At 41.1% G+C, this 20,114-nt stretch overlaps 1 protein-coding gene across 1 annotated transcript; it reads right to left on the minus strand.

The window, feature by feature from the left end:
• Nucleotides 1-760: 760 nt before the first annotated feature.
• LOC116390084 (potassium/sodium hyperpolarization-activated cyclic nucleotide-gated channel 1-like) lies at nucleotides 761-20,026 on the minus strand. The gene is made up of 8 exons (XM_031859344.1): nucleotides 15,522-20,026; nucleotides 11,104-11,527; nucleotides 10,299-10,460; nucleotides 9,118-9,336; nucleotides 7,218-7,364; nucleotides 6,294-6,534; nucleotides 5,056-5,220; nucleotides 761-4,070 (listed from the first exon to the last, which is right to left on the minus strand). The coding sequence occupies exons 1-8, from the start codon at nucleotides 16,169-16,171 to the stop codon at nucleotides 2,512-2,514; spliced, it is 3,567 nt and encodes a 1,188-aa protein (XP_031715204.1). The 5' UTR covers nucleotides 16,172-20,026; the 3' UTR covers nucleotides 761-2,511.
• Between the last annotated feature and the right edge of the window lie 88 nt (nucleotides 20,027-20,114).

Here is a 20,114-nt window from a genome sequence, read left to right on the forward strand (position 1 = left end):
TCCTCTCGTCATCACCGTCACATTAAGCTAGAAAGAGTCTTTTTTTCATTCAGTATTTTTAATGTTACGTATTACAGCGAGCCATATTTGTATGACTCATACTGAATAAAAAGTACAACAGTATTCGTATCAAAATCTACCTAAAGTACAAAGTGTAAATGGTAAATATGGGGCATATTGTTTACTATATATATTGCTAGGCAGTGTGCGGATTTCATTAAGTGATCGATACATTTTTTTTCTTATTTATTATAATATATCAGAATTTAGCTGATGATTATATTTTGTATTATTAATCTGAATCTGCAAAGTAACTAGAAAATAACTAAAAAGGTATCAAACAAATGCAGTGAAGTAGAAAGCACAATATGTCCCTCTGAACTGTAGTAGAGTAGAAGTATAAAGTAGCTGAAAATGGAAATACTCAAGTAAAGTATAAGTATCTCAGAATTGCACAGTGCTTGAGTACAAGTTCTGTCTGCTTTGGATCGACTTTAAAATCTTAATCAATTTAATTTTAATCAAACCTTGCAGTAGCTCTAAATACGCATTAATCCAGCAGTTATCAAACCCATGAACATAGCAGAGCCGAATATCTGGCAGATTACAATCCTGGCTATTTTGAATGTCGGCATCATGCAGTTCTCAATTCATAATCCGGTTTAAAGTCTGAAACTTCACCAGGGTTTCATCAGATTCTCCTTACATTCCACACTCTGCTCTTGAAAAGAAATCAACAGCTAAGACGAGCATCATTGACCATGTTATTTTATTGCACTGAATTTAGTAGCTAAAATAAAATATGCCTAACATACATAGGTGGTGGATTCCTCACATTTGTTGGTTGAAAGGCAGCAAAATGAGAAATGAATATATAAATAAATGAATGACACGTCCTCTCCTACACAAATTGAATGCACTCAAACTAGCACTCACACTCAACCCGAGCTGATGCCTCTGGCAGGCGGTGTGGTGGTGCGGAGTTAGAGGAGAATAGTCATGAGGAATTGATCCAGCCCATCGGCAGTGACTGGCTAGTGACTGATAGTATCTCTCTTCCCTCGGGGGGGTCAGAGTCACAGCATACCTCAGGTTCAATAACCAGGCAGCTAAAGCCACTGGACAGGATCCTCCGATGGTTTGACCTGTACACAGTTCCTCGCCGGCAACAGGTCCACACAGAGAGAAAAAAAGGGTATCATCTAAACACATGAACTTATTAACAAGAAGGATTTAAGAGTCTGGTTTTAAAAAAGCAGTCTGTGATACATGTCTTATTGATTCAGCATAGCATCACAAAGCAGCAATTGTTAAACAACAGATGTCAAATCTTACAATCAAATAATATAAAATGAAAGAGGTAAATATGCAGCAATATGTGACCCATCAGGGCTTCTCGGTAACCACGTGCCCAAGTAACTGCTTTTAGCCCTTTGACTGGTGCAAGAAACATTCAGATCAGTCTTAGTGCATTGCTGGTTTCAGGATGTTTGATTATGCACGATTGCTTTTATTCCATTGAATTCCCTTGTTTTAATCTGTTCTAACTCAAAACAGAATCTCCCTCATTGACTCAAGTGCTTCTATTCACAGTACCTTTGTACACCTATAAAAAAACACAGATTATTGCATACTATGCTGATGGCACACAAACAAATGTTCTGTACCGAAGTTAGTGTCAGCCTGAAATTAGTTGGCATCAGTGGTGCGTCTCGGAGCGGCTGTGGAAATGTGTGTTGTCTCTTAAACTGGTTGCACCTTCCAGTTCTCTACAGAACACTGTAAACGCCCTCGAGTTCAACACATTCATGAATTAATCCTACTTCTCCCACTCAGACAGACAAACATTACATTACATTCATTACTTCAGTTTTTTTTATTTTTGAGTGTGATCTGATTTGTGTGACCCATTTGGGCGTGCAATATTGCTGAAAAGCTATCTTGGAAGACATGGCGTCATCAAACCATTATGTTAGGTGATCTCTGAAACAAGCAAAGTGCACCGTCTCTCTATCCTCTAATCTCTTAGTAACTTTGCATTCACACGACACACTCGGTGGTGGGAAAAGACATAAATGAGGACAATCGTTTTTGGTTTCAATCATAACGGGATACAGCTGTGGACAAATGTTCAACTAAACGGGTGTAGCTAAAAGGTTACACAAAATTGGCTAAACAATGGGGTTCAAACAAAATACTTATTAACAAAGTGTGGTTATAATATAATACACAGAACAATTTATATTTTAATGAGGTGCTATATATATCCATCAATAGGTTTTTGGATTGTATTACTATATTCAAAGATGTAATATCCTGTAGAAAAAATATCCATCATTGTCCATGATTATCCCCGATCCATTCAGTCTGATTAAAAATTAAATCACCAATCTCCAGTCTAAAATAACACACCCTCCTACTCTAAAATTTGACAAAGTAGTGGTTAAAACAATGCCAATAAGGAGGTGACCTTCCTTTTGTTCAGGCATTAAAGGAGGGTGTGTCTGAACCTCACAAGTTAGATGGAAGCTTGGACTGCTTGTGTTCGGTCTCTAAGATCTTAGCAGGGGATCTAGCCTGGGAAGAGTGAACACCAACGGACTGGTTCTGAGGTTCAGGCCCTGAATGTGTCCGACTGACAGGAGCAACTTGACCCAGGATTGGGCTGTAGGGTTTGCTGACAGCCATGGGGGAGGAGAAGGGGCTGGTTCCTCCTGCTACCCCTTCTGAGGAGCCGCTCATGGCCAAAGGCCTTTCCTGGTGTAAAGAGCTGTAAGAGCCTGAGATAGTCTTTATATCCTGGGTAAAGAGATCCACCGAGGACTCGGCCCTCTCATTGAGTGTACAGGCCACCCTGGCAGGGCATGAGGTCTGAAGGATTAGAGGGCTATGAGAGCCCACAGCGCTGGGGAGCTCACTGTGGTAAACTGTCCTTCCCCTCACAGGGCTCTGTATGCTAGGACTATGGACTGGAGGTGTGTAGCAGGGCGAAGCTTCGGCAGAGCCATACTGGGCCAGGGAGGCGAGGGCCGAGTGCTCGGCGAGAACCTGGGGGAGGAAAACAGACTGGAGACCTGCAAGGCTTTGCTGCGCCAGGGAGGATGCGGCCCCAGCTACAACTGCAGACCCTGGCTGAATAAATCCAGTGGGGGACTGAGTGCTGGTGATGAAGGGAAAATGTGTGAGGTTCAGACCACTGGATGTCCTGCCTGCTCTGTCATGACTGTACCCCATCTGCTGCACGGTGGCGTGAGAGGGCTGCTGCAGATGGCTTAGTATGGGGTTGACTGAGCTGGAGATGAGAGGGCTTATGGTGGAGAAAGAGGGGGTTGGGAATCTCACTGCTAGCCTACCCGGCGCCCCCTGCTGGAGTAAACCTATCGGGTGTGGTGGGGTGGTCATTGGACCGTAGAAGGGCTGAGAGTGGAGCTGGGCAGAGCAGGTGTAGGAGACAGTGGTCTGGGCGATGGGGAAGACTGAGGCCATGCCAGAGTAGGGAGGGTGGTGTGGGAGATGGTGTGAGGGCAGAGGGGCCAGAGGCTGCAGGCTGCTGGTGAAGACAGGCTGGGACTGCAGTGTGGGTGACACAGGCCCAGCTGCGAGATGCTGTGCCCTGAGTGACGCCAATGTGGGAGTCTCAATCCCCGATCTGATTTTGTTGGAACTGACGGGAGAACTGGGCCCTGAACCACAGCTACTGGTCATGTTCGCTCCAACATGGACTTTCTTTGGATGGCCGATGGGGTCCTTCAGGGAGCCTGGAGCCAGAGGATGGTGGAAGAGGATGGAGGGCAGCTGGGAGTGGTGGGCTAAGGCCAGAGCCAGCGGGGTGGTGGCAGCAGCAGCCTGAAGCGGGGCCTGAATCAGTGGGGCCCAGATGATCGGGGTGGGTGATGGGGGAGCGGGGAGAAGGTGAAGGCTCTGTGGGCTGGTCTGGATCAGCTCCGTGCATTGGGCCATGTCACGGTCATGTTGCACTATTCTTTGGATGATCTCGGTCTCTTGGAAGTTTAAAGTGCCAGCACTTTGGTGATGCTGGACTTTATTCTGCAGAACAGAGTTCCTCTTCCCTGTTAAGAAAACACAAATAAGGTCATGCAATTATTGTTTTCATTAATGAGAGCATATACTGCAAAATATGAGGACTACTCCACAGGACCATTGCCTTGCGGCTTTAAACTAGAGAGAGTTTAAATGTGATAGCATAGCATAACATACAATTTCCATATATCAGCAACCAATTTACATGGATGTCCGGTTCTTATGTGACGTGTTAGAGTACAATGCGGCTGAAACAGCAAAGACGGAGTGGGATCCAAAACTTAGTACAGAGTACAAACCATGAAATGATTCTTATTCTACACACACAGCTCAGACAACTCCTCCTCTAAATGAAAGAAAAATGTTTATTAATTAATTGTCCCTCATAAAGAATTAACTGGATAAAAACACTTTCAATGGAAAATGGTGACGTTTGTACTTCAAAACTCCACAACATGTTTCACAAAACAGAAAACTGTGTAGCTCAACTCTCTACCTGCAAGCACCTAAGCACCTTAAAGTGCGTGTTAGATGGAGTAAAATGACCATTTGGCCTCAAATGGGGATGTATGTATTTCTTTTAAATCACCACAAAAAACAAAGACACAACATATGTGAGTTAGATTATGAACTTTCATATTCATAATCTTGTTTAATTTGGCTAGTTTGTCATGGATTTTATTGTTTGGTATTGGATTCATAGTTCCTGCCTGAAGAAGATCGTTAATCCAAAGATTATGGATGAATTAATTATGCGAGAATTATCTCATTTACTTTAATCAATCGTGAGTGGTATGATTGGTAATATTTTCTTTGTAATATTTCATTTTCGTGTCCTGAAAATAAATTCAATCAAATCAATTAATGCTTGACTGCTATAAACAATTTGTTACCTCCTTGTTTTTAAATGTCATATATGAAGAAGAAAGCAAAGCAAAATATCACACTTATATAATTAATAATATTTAACTGTAAAACATGAAACTAGCTTCTATGTACAGGCAAGTGACTCACCGATGCGGTCCAGGCGGTCGAGAGCCACGGTCTCAAAGGCCCTCCTCATCATGGGATACTCCTCCAGCACCTCGTTGAAGTTGTCCACCGACAGAGAGTACAGCCGACAGTAGTTTTCGGCTCGCACGCTGGCCGTCCTCCTGCCTCGGGTGAGCAGGCAGATCTCTGCAGGGGGGAGAGGGGAAAAAGTTGAATTATTTGTACCATTTCTTTGAAACACGTCCTGCTGAGTGAAAGTCAAAAACATCAAGGATTGTTTTTAATTGGGTAGTTAATATGAAGTACTGTATGAGGATTTTCCACTTCTCTCCGACATGTTGTGTGATACATTACAGACACGTGTATATTTTTTAGATCCATTCATCAAAAGAAATGCAAAAATGGTATTATTAGTGTGAGAAGATAAAACATGAAACGGCCGATGCCTCTGAACCCCACAGATGGAGCACTTAATGCAATTTCTGCAGCTTACAGTTTGTCCCGACCTCATCTGTCGTGCCAGAGATCAGAAAAATAAAATAATGCGCCATTAAAAAAAAAAAAAGTAAAGTGGACATATTTTTCAGGACGGCCATATTGAGGATATAGACACACACACACACACACACACACACACACACACACTCACACGCTCTCTCTTTTAAACACATTTCCTGTACTCATTTACCACTATCACATCAGTGTGTGTGTGTTCAGCTGTGTTGAGCAGCTGTAAGCCAAAATATTAAATGTTTTGTGATTACCATATCATCAGGTTGTATCAAAGTGTAAACATTAAACATAAAAATATGGTTAGAAATAATTGCTTGAGTTGTCAGATCACACCGCCTTAAAAGTAATTTATACATTTATATTTCCTGGTAGATATTTGATGATGAAATTTCCCTTATCTACAAAGCCGGTTACAGACAATGAGACTATGTAACATGGGCGACAACAAATTGAAAGTTCCAGATTTCAGCTTTAAATATGGCATTAACAACGAGGAAAACCTCACAAATAGAATCAAAGATCACAAAGCTTTGCCCCTCTTAGTCCCGAGCCCTTTTAAGGAGATGATGTGGACAATTTTTCCCATCTGTAATATTCAGGGCAGTTAATCTGCTGAGTGCCGGAGCAAAATAAATCAAAACAAATCACACTATCAGCACTCCTTCACATACATCCATACTGACTCAGTGTCAGCTACACAATATATTAGCATGCAGTCCACACAGCAGCTTGTGTGCAGACATTACCTCCAAAATAAGAGCCATCAGACAGCTTGGTGGCATTGCTGTTCTTGGTCAGGACACTGACGACACCGTGCTGGATGAAGTACATCTTCTTGCCGATGGTTCCCTCTCTGATGATGTAGTCGGCCGGCTGGAAGACCTCGAAGCGCAGTTTGGTCAGCATGGAGGTGACAAAGGTCGGATCAGCGTTGGCGAAAAGAGGCATGGAGGCCACCAGTTTGCGACAGTTAAAGTTGATGATCTCCTGCAGAAGACACAAAACAGTGTTTTAGCTGTTAAGGCGAGGCCTTCGCATCAGAAATGGTAGTATAACTACATGTGTACATTTAAATCATAATAAAAGCAGGGCGGTTAACGGCTTAGTGCTCCGTTAATGAGGATCTCTGTCTCATAAAGTCTCCAGCCATTACTAATCAGATTACATGACGATTAATATTATCGTGCAAAATAAGGGACGCATATTAGATTGAGTAAATAAGTAACTGTAAACCATTTAGATCAAGCATGCTCACGTCAAACAAAAATTCTATTTAGCATTTATAAGCTGTATGTACACATGTAATACATGTTTTAAGTGGATATATAAGGAGGTTTGAAGTGGTGGTTAATGCACAGTGTTTCTCAGTAATTATAAATGATCCTATGAATAATAACTATGCTTTACTATATTGTCATTAATTATCTGTTTATACAGCAGCCTCCATTTAAGGGTACCAACAGGAGGAGTTATAGTTGTTGACTAACATATTAATTAACACGTCTATCTGCTGACACCTCCATCGCATTGTGTTATAAACCTATTACTTGTGTTTCATACTGCTTACAAATTCTAAATAGTAAAAGTAAACATAAAGTGTTACCAAGCCAACATTACGATGACTCAGCAGTATTATCATCAAGACAAGAACAAGTTCGATGACTTCTGACCTCTCGCAGCGGCTCATTCAGCTCCTCCAAAATGCTTTCCTCGTCAAACATCTTGCCCTGATAACGGTGTTCGTAGTATTCGTGGATCCTCTGCCGCATGTTGGCAGGGAGCTTGTGGAAGGACATGTACTGCTCCACCTGCTTATACTGCAACAACGAAACAGGCATTACATTTATAAAATAATAATAATACAAATAACAATAACAACACCAACAATGACAATTATAATAATTATTATATCACTTAAATAAGTATTAAAGTAAACAACTGCAAGAGAAAACGCAAAGTCATGTCAGAATGAATGTATTAAAGTGATTGATGTGTTGGCTCAGAGGTGGACTGTAATGCGTCTCATTATGTTAACAGTCAACTGTCGGGCCATCTGTGAAACCTGCCCACAGAGCGATGTTGTGCCTCTGTCCCATCTGACAAATACAGTTGCGCTCTGCAGGCTGCAAGCTAATAACATTAACTACTGTGTCCTTCAGCGGTGTACTCTACCAGCAAAGCACCATGAATGGTCCGTGTACCCAATCTATGTAAGTTATGTCCTGCTGCAAGTTGCTGTTTAGCTTTTATCAGCGAGCTCTTTAACTCTCCCAGATGCCTCTCTGTTTTCTATGTTAAAAATCCCAAACAGCAGCTCACAAATCTTTCAGTGATCACTCTTACATGTTGCTCTATCCCTTCTCATCTATTAGTCTCCCTCTGTGGGGCTTTCTCTCACTTAAATGCCTAAAGATTTATGACAGGTGGGGTAAGTATTCACACAAATACTTTGTCACTCACAATGTAACTTATCATTGTTTCCATTTAAAGGTACAATGTGTAACAATTTCCAACAAATGTATAGGCTGATACAAAAAAGAATCCCTCTCAATCATCCCTTCACTTGAAGTGCGTGGCAGTGTCTGTATCTGCAGAGACCCTGCCCTCTGCCAGTATTTCCTCTTTTTTTCTTATGTTGCATGTTTTCGGGACATTTCTGGGCGTCGGCAAAGAGCATTTGGACCTCAAGTGGGAGCGTAACCCCCAGCTAATAAGCCCGTTCTCATTCCAAGGTGAAACACCGCCGCTATGTCACGCTCCTCAGAGTACTGAGGCTCACAGAACTAACAGGCCTGACTGACAGCAGGATGAAGCGTGCCGTGGGCTGCAGTCATTCCATATCCGGCACCTACCCGCAGGTTTGTGTAGTTGTGTTTTTTTTGTGCTTTGGAACATAACCGCCGTGAGAAATCTGAAAATAGCGTTTTATACTTTTGATTTATGGCTTTGTTCTCACTAATGGCGGCCCTGTCTCTTTATTCACTCTCTAGCTCACGCAACCACTGCTGTTACTCACTCACTCACTCACTCACTCACTCACTCACACACACACGCACTCACGCACTCACACACGCACGCACTCACTTATGCACGCACTCGCTGAGCTGGAGAGGAGGGGCGAATTTTCAATACTGTATTTACAAACAGCAACCAATAATGTGAGTACTTATTATACCCTTAAACTGCATTTAAATAAGTATTCAGATCCTTAACTTAAGTACAACCAGCAGTACCCCAATGGAAAAATTACTTGAAAGTTATAGTTACTTAAAAGTAAAACACCTGCATTCAAAATCTTACTCAAGAAAAAGTATAGAAGTACTATCAGATGATTGTACTTAAATGATTGAAAATAAAAGTAATCATTAAGGAGAAACTGTGGCCCGTGTGACTGATGTATTGGTTTGTATTATATTATTGGATTATCAATATTGATGCATTAATGTATAAGCCAAATTTTAAATAATTCATACTGTTGGGTAGTTTAATCTATACCAATGCATAAGATCATATAAAAAAGAAAGTTGATTTCTTTGAAAGATATCAGCCATGCAGAGAGCAAACACCGACCTTTTCTTGGTACTGCCTCCTGGAGGAGTCCAGAGACTGAATGAGTGCAGTGGCATGCCCCACAAACATGGCAAAGCAGGTTGCGCCCACAATCATGCTGAGGATGGTGAGCCACACGTCAGCCATGCCGATAGGGGGGTACAGGCCGTACCCGATGCACAGCATGTGACTCATGGCCTTGAACAGGGCGTAGGAGTATTGCTGACCCCAAGTGTCATTCTGTAAGAGACAAAGAGGAGGAAGGAGAATGTTTATCAGCACAACATTAATCTATGTGAGCCTATTCACAGTTTAAGACTGTCAGAAAACAACACCTTATAAAATGCATGTTGACTTTTCCATTGACATAACTGTCCTGATTTATTCTTTGGTGTAAGTCTACTTCAGCTACTGGTATACCTAATAATATATTCTGTATGTTATACTGTATATTGTATATGATGCAACTAATGATTATTTTCATTATCAATTAATCTGCAGATTGTTTTCTCAATTAATCGATTGTTTGATCTACAAAGTGAGAAAATTATGAAAAATGCTGATATAATTTCCCACAGCCCAAAGACATGCACTAAAATATCTTGTTTTATTTGACCAACAGTCCAAAATACAAAGATATTTGGTTTACTGTAATATATACTGTAAAAGATTCACACTCCCACATTTGAGAGGCTGAAACGAATGTTCTAACAAATCGATAAATTGAATCATTGCATCTCCACACACACAATCAAAGACATCTGCAATATGTGCAGTTGCTTTGAATGCGATCTCTTTATTGTTCTTCTTATAAGGATCTCTTTATTAACCAACAAAAATAGGCACCTGAAGACTGGGTTTTCAAAACTTAAGTATTTCTCAAAAAATGTAAAATATCCACAACTAAATAAATTAGAGTTTGGAAGGATAAAATACCATTAAATATTATTTATTAAGATTACCATTCAAAAATGCTGTCTTTGGACTGTGATCTGATTTGATTAACAGCAACCAAACAAGACCCACAATTACATTACATTACATTATTTTGATTTAAATGTTGCTAACTCCTGATTCATGGAAGCATGAGACATCTTATTCTAGTTGAGACCCACCTACGTCTAACCAGCAAAACGAGCACAGGAAAAAAACTAAAAAGTTTGTGTTCTTGCAGGACCCCATCGACTACTTAGACCACTTACCACCATCTTGTTTCTAGTGACCCAGCAGTCAGCAGGGAAGTCCTGCAGCATGGGAACCAGGAACTGCAGACAGCCATCCCAGTGACACAGCAGCAGCATCATACCGATCAGGTTCATGATGCGCACCATGGCGCTGGCCAAGTCATAGGTCATATGGAAAACCTGTCACACAGATTATCAGCATTAATAAAATTGAAAGAACAAATTTCTCTTCTCTGGCAGGCAATCAGAGGATTTGAAATGTACAATAGGTGCTTTGTGGGCCGATGGACACAGTGGTCCTACATCAGACCATACTGTTCTTAATCTTCTATAGATCACCAGAGGCTGTTTCAGTCTTGCGTAACAATCTGCAAGCAACATTAATGGCCTGTGGGTGCAGCCTCAGCTGGAATTATAAAAATAAGATAATGCCGGAAAATATATATTATTAAGTCAGTTGGTTGTGTGTGAGCCTCAGAGGAAAACCGACAAATGAACTCTACAGCTTTAAGAACATGCACATTTGTTTTTACAATACGCAGTATCAAGTATTTTCATTGAAATAGAAAAAAATGAATTTAGTAATCCAGACGAGATTACAAGATAGGGGGAATCTGCTAATGCAAGGGAAATCTCACTATGTACAGCACTTTAGTCAGAGGACAAAATTATTTTGAATTAGAATTGAATTTGGGGCATTTTTCTTCTAACACAAATGAATAAAATGATTAACAAAATTGCTGCTGATTAATTTTGACTAAATGTTGCAGCTCTATTAGTCGTGTATATGAAGATCCAGAGAGCCTTTCCATGCAGGATCTACCTCTTCCCACTGGTGGATGTAGCGGATGAGTCTGGAGAGGCGCAGCAGCCGCAGCAGACTGAGGATCTTGGTGAACCGGACAATCCTCAGGGCTCGGGCCGTCTTGTAAAAGTCTGAGTCGATGCGTGTCTCCACGATGAGAAAGATGTAGTCCACGGGTATGGACGAGATGAAATCCACCACAAACCAGGTCTTCAGGTATTTGACCTTAATCTGATGCGGGTCGAGGATGATCTCCGTGTTGTCCTCCTTGACGATCCCCGTGCGGAAGTTGAGGACCAGGTCCATGAGGAAGAAGGTGTCCGAGACCACGTTAAAGACGATCCAGGGCGGCGTGTGCTCGTCCTTGAAGAAGGTGATGCCCACAGGGATGATGATGAGGTTCCCCACCATCAGCAGCAGCATGGTCAGATCCCAGTAGAACCTGTAACACACGGCCACGCACATAACTCACGTTGTAGAAAACAGCGGGGGAAGGTCCTTCAGGTTCACTCCTTTGACAAAATAACTGCGTTGAATGTTTTATGCGTGGATTAATACATTATTTTTGTGGGTTGTTTGTCATTTGTATGACTTTCATTGAGATTAGAGCAAAAATAAAAACATTTGCTGGTTACAACTTCTCAAATACAAGGATTTAATGCTTGTCTTTGTCATGTGATCGTAAACTGATTATATTTGAGTTTTGGTCCAAAACATTTTAGACAAATTACAATGGGCATTTTTCACAATTTTTGTAGATTTCACTGACAAAATGATTAATAATAATCAGCAGATGAAAACGTTATGGTCTGTAAAGAGTAAAATGGTGGAAAGATCCTGACACAGGAACAGATTATGAACAGAAACCAATTTGATCAATGGTTGCCGTTCGGTTCACACAGGAGACTTTTAGCCAGAGTCTGAATGTGTGTGTGTGTGTGTGTCTATGTGCATACTAAATATGTGCTGCATATTCAAAGCAATTCTGGACATGTAGGAACTTCAAATAGAAATAAATCTCTGTGCAACTTGAGGTCTAATTCTGGAACTCAAAATCCAGTTAATTTAAGTAGATTTAGACTGTTCAAATGAGCAGAAACAATGCAAACAAACAGTTTGAGCATACACCGTAACAAAGCAAGACATGACAAACAATCTCATTCAGTTCAATACTGGGTTTCTGGACACAGGGATGGAGAGGAAAATTAGTTATTGGTATTCATCTGAATTGCTCATGAGGAAATATTGATTTTCACAACTAACTTAATCCTCAAGTACCAGCAGCAGAGTGTTCGATTTCATCAGGAATTGCTTGAAAAAGGCGCTGTGTTAAGTTTTTGTTCACAGTCAGCAAATTGGATTTCAAAGTACTGCAAAATATTCAAATTCATAGCTTCATTAACAAATCTTGCAAATATTTGCCAACAGCTTAATATCTAGCTGTTTAAATTACTCTCTTTACTATCGTGATATTTGTTATTGTCAGTTGTTTTTATTATTTATCTTTTTAGACTGCTTTAAAATTCCCATTGCAGTAGCTGACTTATAACAGAGGACGATATCAGAGCACTTTACAATTCACAGGAAACATACAGCCATGAGCAGCTCAGCCAATCAAATGAAAGCCAAGACTAACTGCATTACACCAATTAACTAACTAAGGCCGCATACAGTAATCACACTGTATGAGCTGGACTAGAGCGGCAATCAATTTGTTGTCAACCATTAAATAAAAATTGCCAAACGATTAATCAGTTTGAGTATTTTTAAAAGAAAATAGTCCAAGTTCTCTGTTTCTAGCTTCTTAACTGTGAATATTTCCCTCTGTGACAGTAAACTAAAAACTTTGAGATCTTTAAGTGGATAAAACAAGACTATTGAGGATGTCATATTGGGCTTTGGGAAACACTGGTGATGAGGGAATGCAACATTTTCAAAAGTGTGGATTGGATAAATGCGTCACCATCTTGTCAACAGGTATAATTCAAAACTTCAGTTCATGATTGACTGAGATAAAAGCATTTGACTAAATGTGAGTAGTGTGCTATAATTATTATAACAATGGATGTTGCAGTTAAGAGCCACAGGGAGCTTATCTGTGTTCCTGTCAATTTGGTCAATGTGACATTTTCTGGGCTCAAATGGGATTCCAGGAAGTATGCCACCAACAGTAGAGATGTGACCAACATAGTGTTACCTATTCTAGTTAATCACACCAAAGGTTCACAGGCGAGCATCACGAAAAAGAGGGAACCAGTGAGGACATTGTGGCCATTTGTTCTTATCAGCTTTCCGTTGTTCTCTGCCAAACAAAGCATTTGCGTTCCTCTCTTCATCTGCCTGTCTCTGTGGTGACACACTGGTCCTAATTGCACTTCCCCTCTCTCGCTAAATCCTCTCGTTATCTCCTGGGAATCCATGTCATCTCCAGAAGTCAGCTCCCATCAGCCAGATGTTGAGTAGTTAGCATTACCACTCTGCACACGTCACCGTGCTGCAGAACCCTGGAACAGCTGGACCAAACAAAAAAAAATAAAAGGTCTGCACAGGGGACAGTGCATTACTGCCCCGTAGACCATTTTACTGACTGTGATCAGCTGACTGTGCACACAGCATTCACGCTACAAAGATCAGACAACTTGCTGGTACAATCTGGTGTTACCATCAAAATACAACTGACATTTATGGGGTCTCAAGACCTCTACTGGTCCAGAAAGGAATCTTGCACTATTTGGGTCAGAGTGCAACTACATTAAAGAGCATGAGAGCACAAAGAGAGGGGAGTTACAAGCAAAGTGAACACAAAAAGGCTTAAAATGGTGAAAGGAGCTTAGATCAATCAGGACAGCTGAAAAAGGGATCACATTTGTACTAGAGATACTTATCTCTTGATGCCAGAGCGCAGCTGAAGCACAACAGCCTGCATGCAGCTCAGTGGCTTAACACACACCTGTACTGTGGCTCAGGCCCACCAGCAATCATATTAACCATATTTACGCAGCGTGCCAGTTCAGTATGTCTGCTGCTCTATCCACGGACAGCTTTACTAAAAGACAGCAGTTACTTATGCTACAAACAACACAGACTTTTTTATAAAAGATACAAGGAGAGGGTACATTAGTTTGCTGAGCCGATGCACAGTGGTCATGGAAACAGTGAGTGAAGATGACTGTTTTTAGGATTGGATACAACAGTTTCTCGGAAAGCTAAAAAGACCCAAATAACCTTTAGGTTACCGGTAACTTAAAATGGAAACTGCGGGATGAAGTGTCCTCCTTAAGAGGCACAGAACCCTGCTATCTAAAGCTCAGAGAGTGACCCAAACTGGGCTTTAAGTAATGACACCTCATAACACATGTAACAGCTGGATGTCCTGATTCCTCTCAACATCATTTCCATTTCAAACTCAGTCTCTGTGTGTTCGGTGTTTTGTGGAGTGTCCCCTCCCCGTCCACACCATCTCTGCTCCATTAGACTAATTGTACTGTAATAATCTCCACTGATGTATGCTTCTAATATCTCGAATGGTCATGTTACCCTATTTTGATTACCCCTTTTCCAAGCCCCTGCTGCACTCTCTGTAATCCATTGCCCTCGCTAAATGATCAAAAAAAAAAAAAAGTGTAATTCAGATGAGTGGAAAAAAAACTGCAGTGACACACATCGGCATACAACTGGCCAGTGAAAATATGATGACAGTGAGCGTCAAGGTTAAATGTCATGAAAATCCCTTGATGGCCGTGATGAACAGAATGCTGGTTTGCATGCAGCGTTCAATGAAATGTAGAACATGCATGTATGCATAACACAGCACAGCGTGTGTGTTAAATTAGAGGATACAGGTTGGCTTAGTTTGTTGCACAAATTGAATTTACAGGCAGAGACAATTGGCTTGTTAGATTGTCATATAAAGCCTATACTAAACACTCCCACAGGCCAAACAAAATATCGATTTATATTCCACATCTGTATGATTTAATTTGACTGTCATTGTGTTAATAAGAGATTTTGTATGCCAGTCAACTCCTTTGCGATACATTCTTACAGATGTTTCCCTGAATGGCCTGTACAGTGCGAGTGATTTAGTTTTTAGAAAAGGATAATTTTTTTAGAAATTAAGCCATTTATCTATTTAAGGCGTGTATGGATTAGCCTACCGAGGCACATTTAGCTTATGATATCTATTCTGCACAGGCTCACACACCTGATTATCATGTTATCATAACATCATCACATTGATGAAAGAAAAAACAGTCCTTTGTAAAGGGGATCAGTGTGTGTCTATGATATTAAGTTAATAGTGACCTGACTTGGTTTTCAACATTTTTATGTCAAACAAGCCTAAATATGTGTGACAGGATCACTGCTGCACTTTTTTTTTAGTTTTTCCAAAAACAGCCCCGTTTGTAAAGAAAGATTTTCTGCACACAAATTACCTAAAATCACTGTACGGATGGATTATCCAGAAGCCAGCAGACTTTACTCGCTCCCTCTCATGCTCCACGGCCCTCTCACTCCCCAACATCCGCAGGGAGAACTTGTTGACACCCGGTTGGAGCATCGCCCCAAACTGCCGGTGCATGAAGCCGGCTTGGTACAGCCGGTCGTCCTCAGGTATGATTTGCTCGGTGCCCTCCAACTTAATAAAACTCGTCTGGTCAAACACATATCCTTGCCCGGCTACGCCGCTCAGACCACCCGTTGCTCGCTGCTGGGCCCCGGGGCTGTGCTCACCGGGGTAACTCTCTCTGACGCCCGCCTCGGGGATGAGGCACTGCTGCTCCGCCGGATCTGACCCGGGAGGATGCCGCCCGGTGATGGAAGAGAGGCTGCCCCGAAATACGCGACAGTCCCCGTTCAAGTTGGTCTTCACAGTAACGTTTCTCTCAAAGTCTTCGCTCCTGGCCTCCTCAATACTCTTGCAACTGCTTGCAGGAGACGGAAAGGAGAAATGTTTTAGCCGAATACTTTTCCTCTTAGTGTCCTTGTCGCCGTTGTCTCCTTCGTCAATCACGATGGCTTTTTGCCCAATGTTTTGCGGCAAGCTGTACAGCCGTTTGCGCATGGAAGACTGGAATATTTCCATTTTGAAGAAAGAGAAGAGATGCGCTCTAAGGACAGCCCGTGAAAACAGAGGGATGAATCATGAATCTCGTAAGGGTGCCACTGGAGGCAAACAGTGACGGCGCATCCGCAGGACAGGTTGTATATTATTTGACACTTGGGACGTGCCTCTCTCCCCCGGTTCAAACATTGAGATGCGTCAACGATATACGTGGCCGCTTCAATTCCGAAGGTCATGTGAAAGCGGTAAACGGGAAACGCGTGTAAATCCAGGTAAGCCCACAGCGTGCAGACGAGAGCGCATCAGGATGCAGCATGCTGAGCGTCGGACGTGCCGGAGTGGGAGAACGCTGCTGCTGAGTTCCTCAATGACAAAGCATGATCTCCACCTCCCCAAAATATCTGAGCTCTCTGTCAGTGCGAGGTGATGACACACATGCACGCAGCCAGCACCGGCGTTCAAAGAGCGCTGACATCACTGATCCATCAGCCTCCCGCTTTCTAATAAGGTGAATATCGATGGGCTGATCCATCGGGTTGCCATACGAGCCTGGACGGTACATGCGCTCACCCCGCCCAGGGCAGCTGGAAGAGGAGGATTCAAGGATGCGATCCAGCCCTGGAGTTGATAGTTCACTCGCTTAGAGAAAGCGACACGCCAGAGAATAAAGATCAGATCTTTATGCATCTAACAATTGTTTGTCGACAGGCCCTGCACACTGAAGAAACAATAATCGTCTCATAATCTGCCAGAAAACTTGTGTTTATTATATTATTAATATAGTTTTAAGCTTTAAAGACACATTGCGATATAATAACACCAGCCTACAAGTGGTCATAATACTCAATGGTCTCAGAACTGGTTCAAATCCCAGACGAGCCCACAACTCTTTAGTTTGACTACTATCGTATATTTATCAAGTATCAAGAGCTGTGCTGACAAATACCCACGTGTTGTGTGTAGTGCCAGTGATTTAACACTATTTACATTATTTAAATCAGTCATGTAGCCTACTCTTTTAAAATGGGTTTTTGGGGGGAGTTTTTCCTTTTGAGAATCGAGGGTCTTAGAATAGAGGGTGTTCTGTACAGATTATAAAGCGCATTGAGGAAAATCTGTAATATTGGGTTATATAACAAAAATTGTTTTGACAATATACTGCCTTAATTTCTCCAGTGACCTACTATAGAGAACGTGTTTTATCCATGGTAGTCCTAATGGGTTGAAACATCTCCAATAAACTGAAGAATTTATTGTGTCCTAATTTACACCCCCACATCTTCTGATCAACTTTTGAACCTACAGCTTGAGGAGAGAAGTCAATGTGAATAATGTCCAATACTTTCCTTGTTAATGGGGGATTTGTTTCAACCTTCATTACTTACTGTGATGATAATACATCGAGGTACAACCTGTTTGGCCAACTACTCACGTTATTATGGCAGATGTATTAATACTCTGTGTCTGCAGTGTTTCATTTTCATTCCCCAAAGAAGACATTTCCAGTCGGGTAGAAAAGAGATGAAATCCTTCCTGGCAAAGACCAATACTGCAAATTAATTTGGTGAAAGGTTGTTGACAGCTGTTTGCATTACTGTTGTATGATTCAATACAAACCACGCAGCAATTTAATATGGCCTAATGCAATAAGGAAGAGGATAGTGAACAGTTTGTTTCTGCTGTAATAATTTCTCACGATACAGTAATAAACTAATATAAATGTTAATCTATCACAGGTCAAGAGTCTGGTACTGTATGCAACAGATACGATTTTTCTTTCACCTATTTCATTTATTTTCATCAGTGGTCAAACAACATGGGATGGTAAAATGAATGAATTGAATACAATAGAAGTAAGAAAAAAAGCTACTTGTCCTTCAGAAATGTTCCTACGGAGATCCAAACAATCTGTGTCTTGGCGTCATTACTTCAAGCTGTCAGTCTCCTGATCATGAACTACACAGATTAGAAGTTCACACTCTGTGCCCTATTTAGCACGCTCCAGTCATCACTCTCCATTATGTTTGCAGGCCCGATTATCACCAAGTGTAGGACGCCATCTCAGATCACATGGCAGATTTGCACTCAGTTGACAGTTTTTTTCAGTACACCTACAGTAAAACCAATGCAGTTTTTAAACAGTTGTAACAAGGGTCGAGTCAGCTTTAAGGTCATTTTGGATTGTTTGTGCTGTTGAACTATGTTGTGCCATAGTGTCATGTATTTTGTCCAACCCTTTTATGTCAATGAGGATAGACTAAATATTAGTTTTAGCTATGAGTACATAACCAACTGGCCACTGAGTGTACATGTTATGTTCCATGCTTTTCTTGTTGTCATGAACTACATGTGTAGTTTGAATGATTTTAACACCATCGTGGGATTTCTATTCACAAAATACCAAATGGGAAACACACACTGTACAGTAGTGAATCTCAATGCCCAGGTGGAGAACTGGTAATAGTCTTCACAATGTTGGGAACATCTGACAAGAACTGATTATTATGTTGTAATATTGCAGATGTTTGGTTATGTTGTAAAACATGACCAGAGAGAATCTTTTAAAGTAGACTCAGTCTGGAGAGGAGGACAGAGGAGGCAAGTAGAACAAGTCCAAAAAAAGGGCTTTGGTGAATTCCTTACTATAAATATTTCCAACAAACTTTGAAATATATATACCCACTAAATTTGTTATTAAATACAACCCACTGGCCTGTTTAAGAACTAGACCATCAGATTTATTCAAACTTCAAATTAGAGATTAAACCACACAGACAGAAGTACAAATCATTTCTCTCCGGGTTCACAAAGTCACAGATGTCTCTTCGCTTTAGAAATGGACTGTTCTTATTACTGTTTGAATCCCACTGACATATTAATCGAGGTCAACATTACATCATGTGAATCAGATCCAGACAAATGAAAGACCAGCTTAAAAAAGGTATGAAAAAGACATCACAATATTTCATTACTCTCCAGCTGATAATAGTTAGAAATGTTGATGAAAGCCCAACAATGAGACACGGCCGCTTGTGTTTCCAGACAGCAGCCACAATAAAATAACGCCTCCCTTTGCTGTGCTGCTGCAATTTCCTACATAATGTGTTGAATATGCTGCCTACTACTGTTTCAGAATAACACAGGAGAAACATACACTCAGTTGGCAGTTTATTAGGTACACCGGGCTAAAACAGCCACATGTAATATTGTGTCCAACCCATTTATAATGTCTTTCATATACGAGAGTACTAAATATTAAAAAACACCAGTATAAACAACTCATCAGCACCATCAACTACATTCTCCAAACTAACCATATAGTTGAATCAACACCTTTATAAAACTATGATTTATAACTGTTTTAGACTGCATTAGTTTTAGATAGGTGGACCTTATAAACTCAGTTATGTGCAGTGTTGCTGTCTTTGTCAAACATTAAAATGGCAAAACTCCTCAAAATTAGTAAGTAGCAATACCGCCTGGTATACAAGTGTTTAAAACATATTCTAAATTGCAAACGGAAATGCATCCGTTGCCGTGGATAAATTGGGATCCATATTAATATAGTACCTACACTAACAATCACACATAGCTACTGATAGTGTTGATGATTTGTGGGATTGTTCATCACTTCAGGCCCAAAGTCAGGATTTTAAATAATCCTAATGTTAAAAACTACTTGTGTGATTTTCCTCTTTTTTTATACATATTCAATAATCTGAGATAGAAGATTTTCATTGCCAATGAACTGTAGTTGTTATGCATTTCACAAGAACTCGTCTTTGTTCCCCTGATGTGAAGTCCATCATCATATTTGACAAGCCTGAAGTGAGCAACTCAAAACCTCACTAGATGGCGCTGTTCTCAGCATGTTCATATTTTCCCAGCATCCTGATGGGACGGCCTGTTTGCATCATTGATGGTACAACTGAATGTCGACTGTGCTCTACAAGGAAACCAACTC

Source organism: Anarrhichthys ocellatus, unplaced genomic scaffold (genome assembly GCF_004355925.1).
Source record: "Anarrhichthys ocellatus isolate YVR2014 unplaced genomic scaffold, GSC_Weel_1.0 scaffold2, whole genome shotgun sequence".
Taxonomy (NCBI): Eukaryota; Metazoa; Chordata; class Actinopteri; order Perciformes; family Anarhichadidae; genus Anarrhichthys; species Anarrhichthys ocellatus.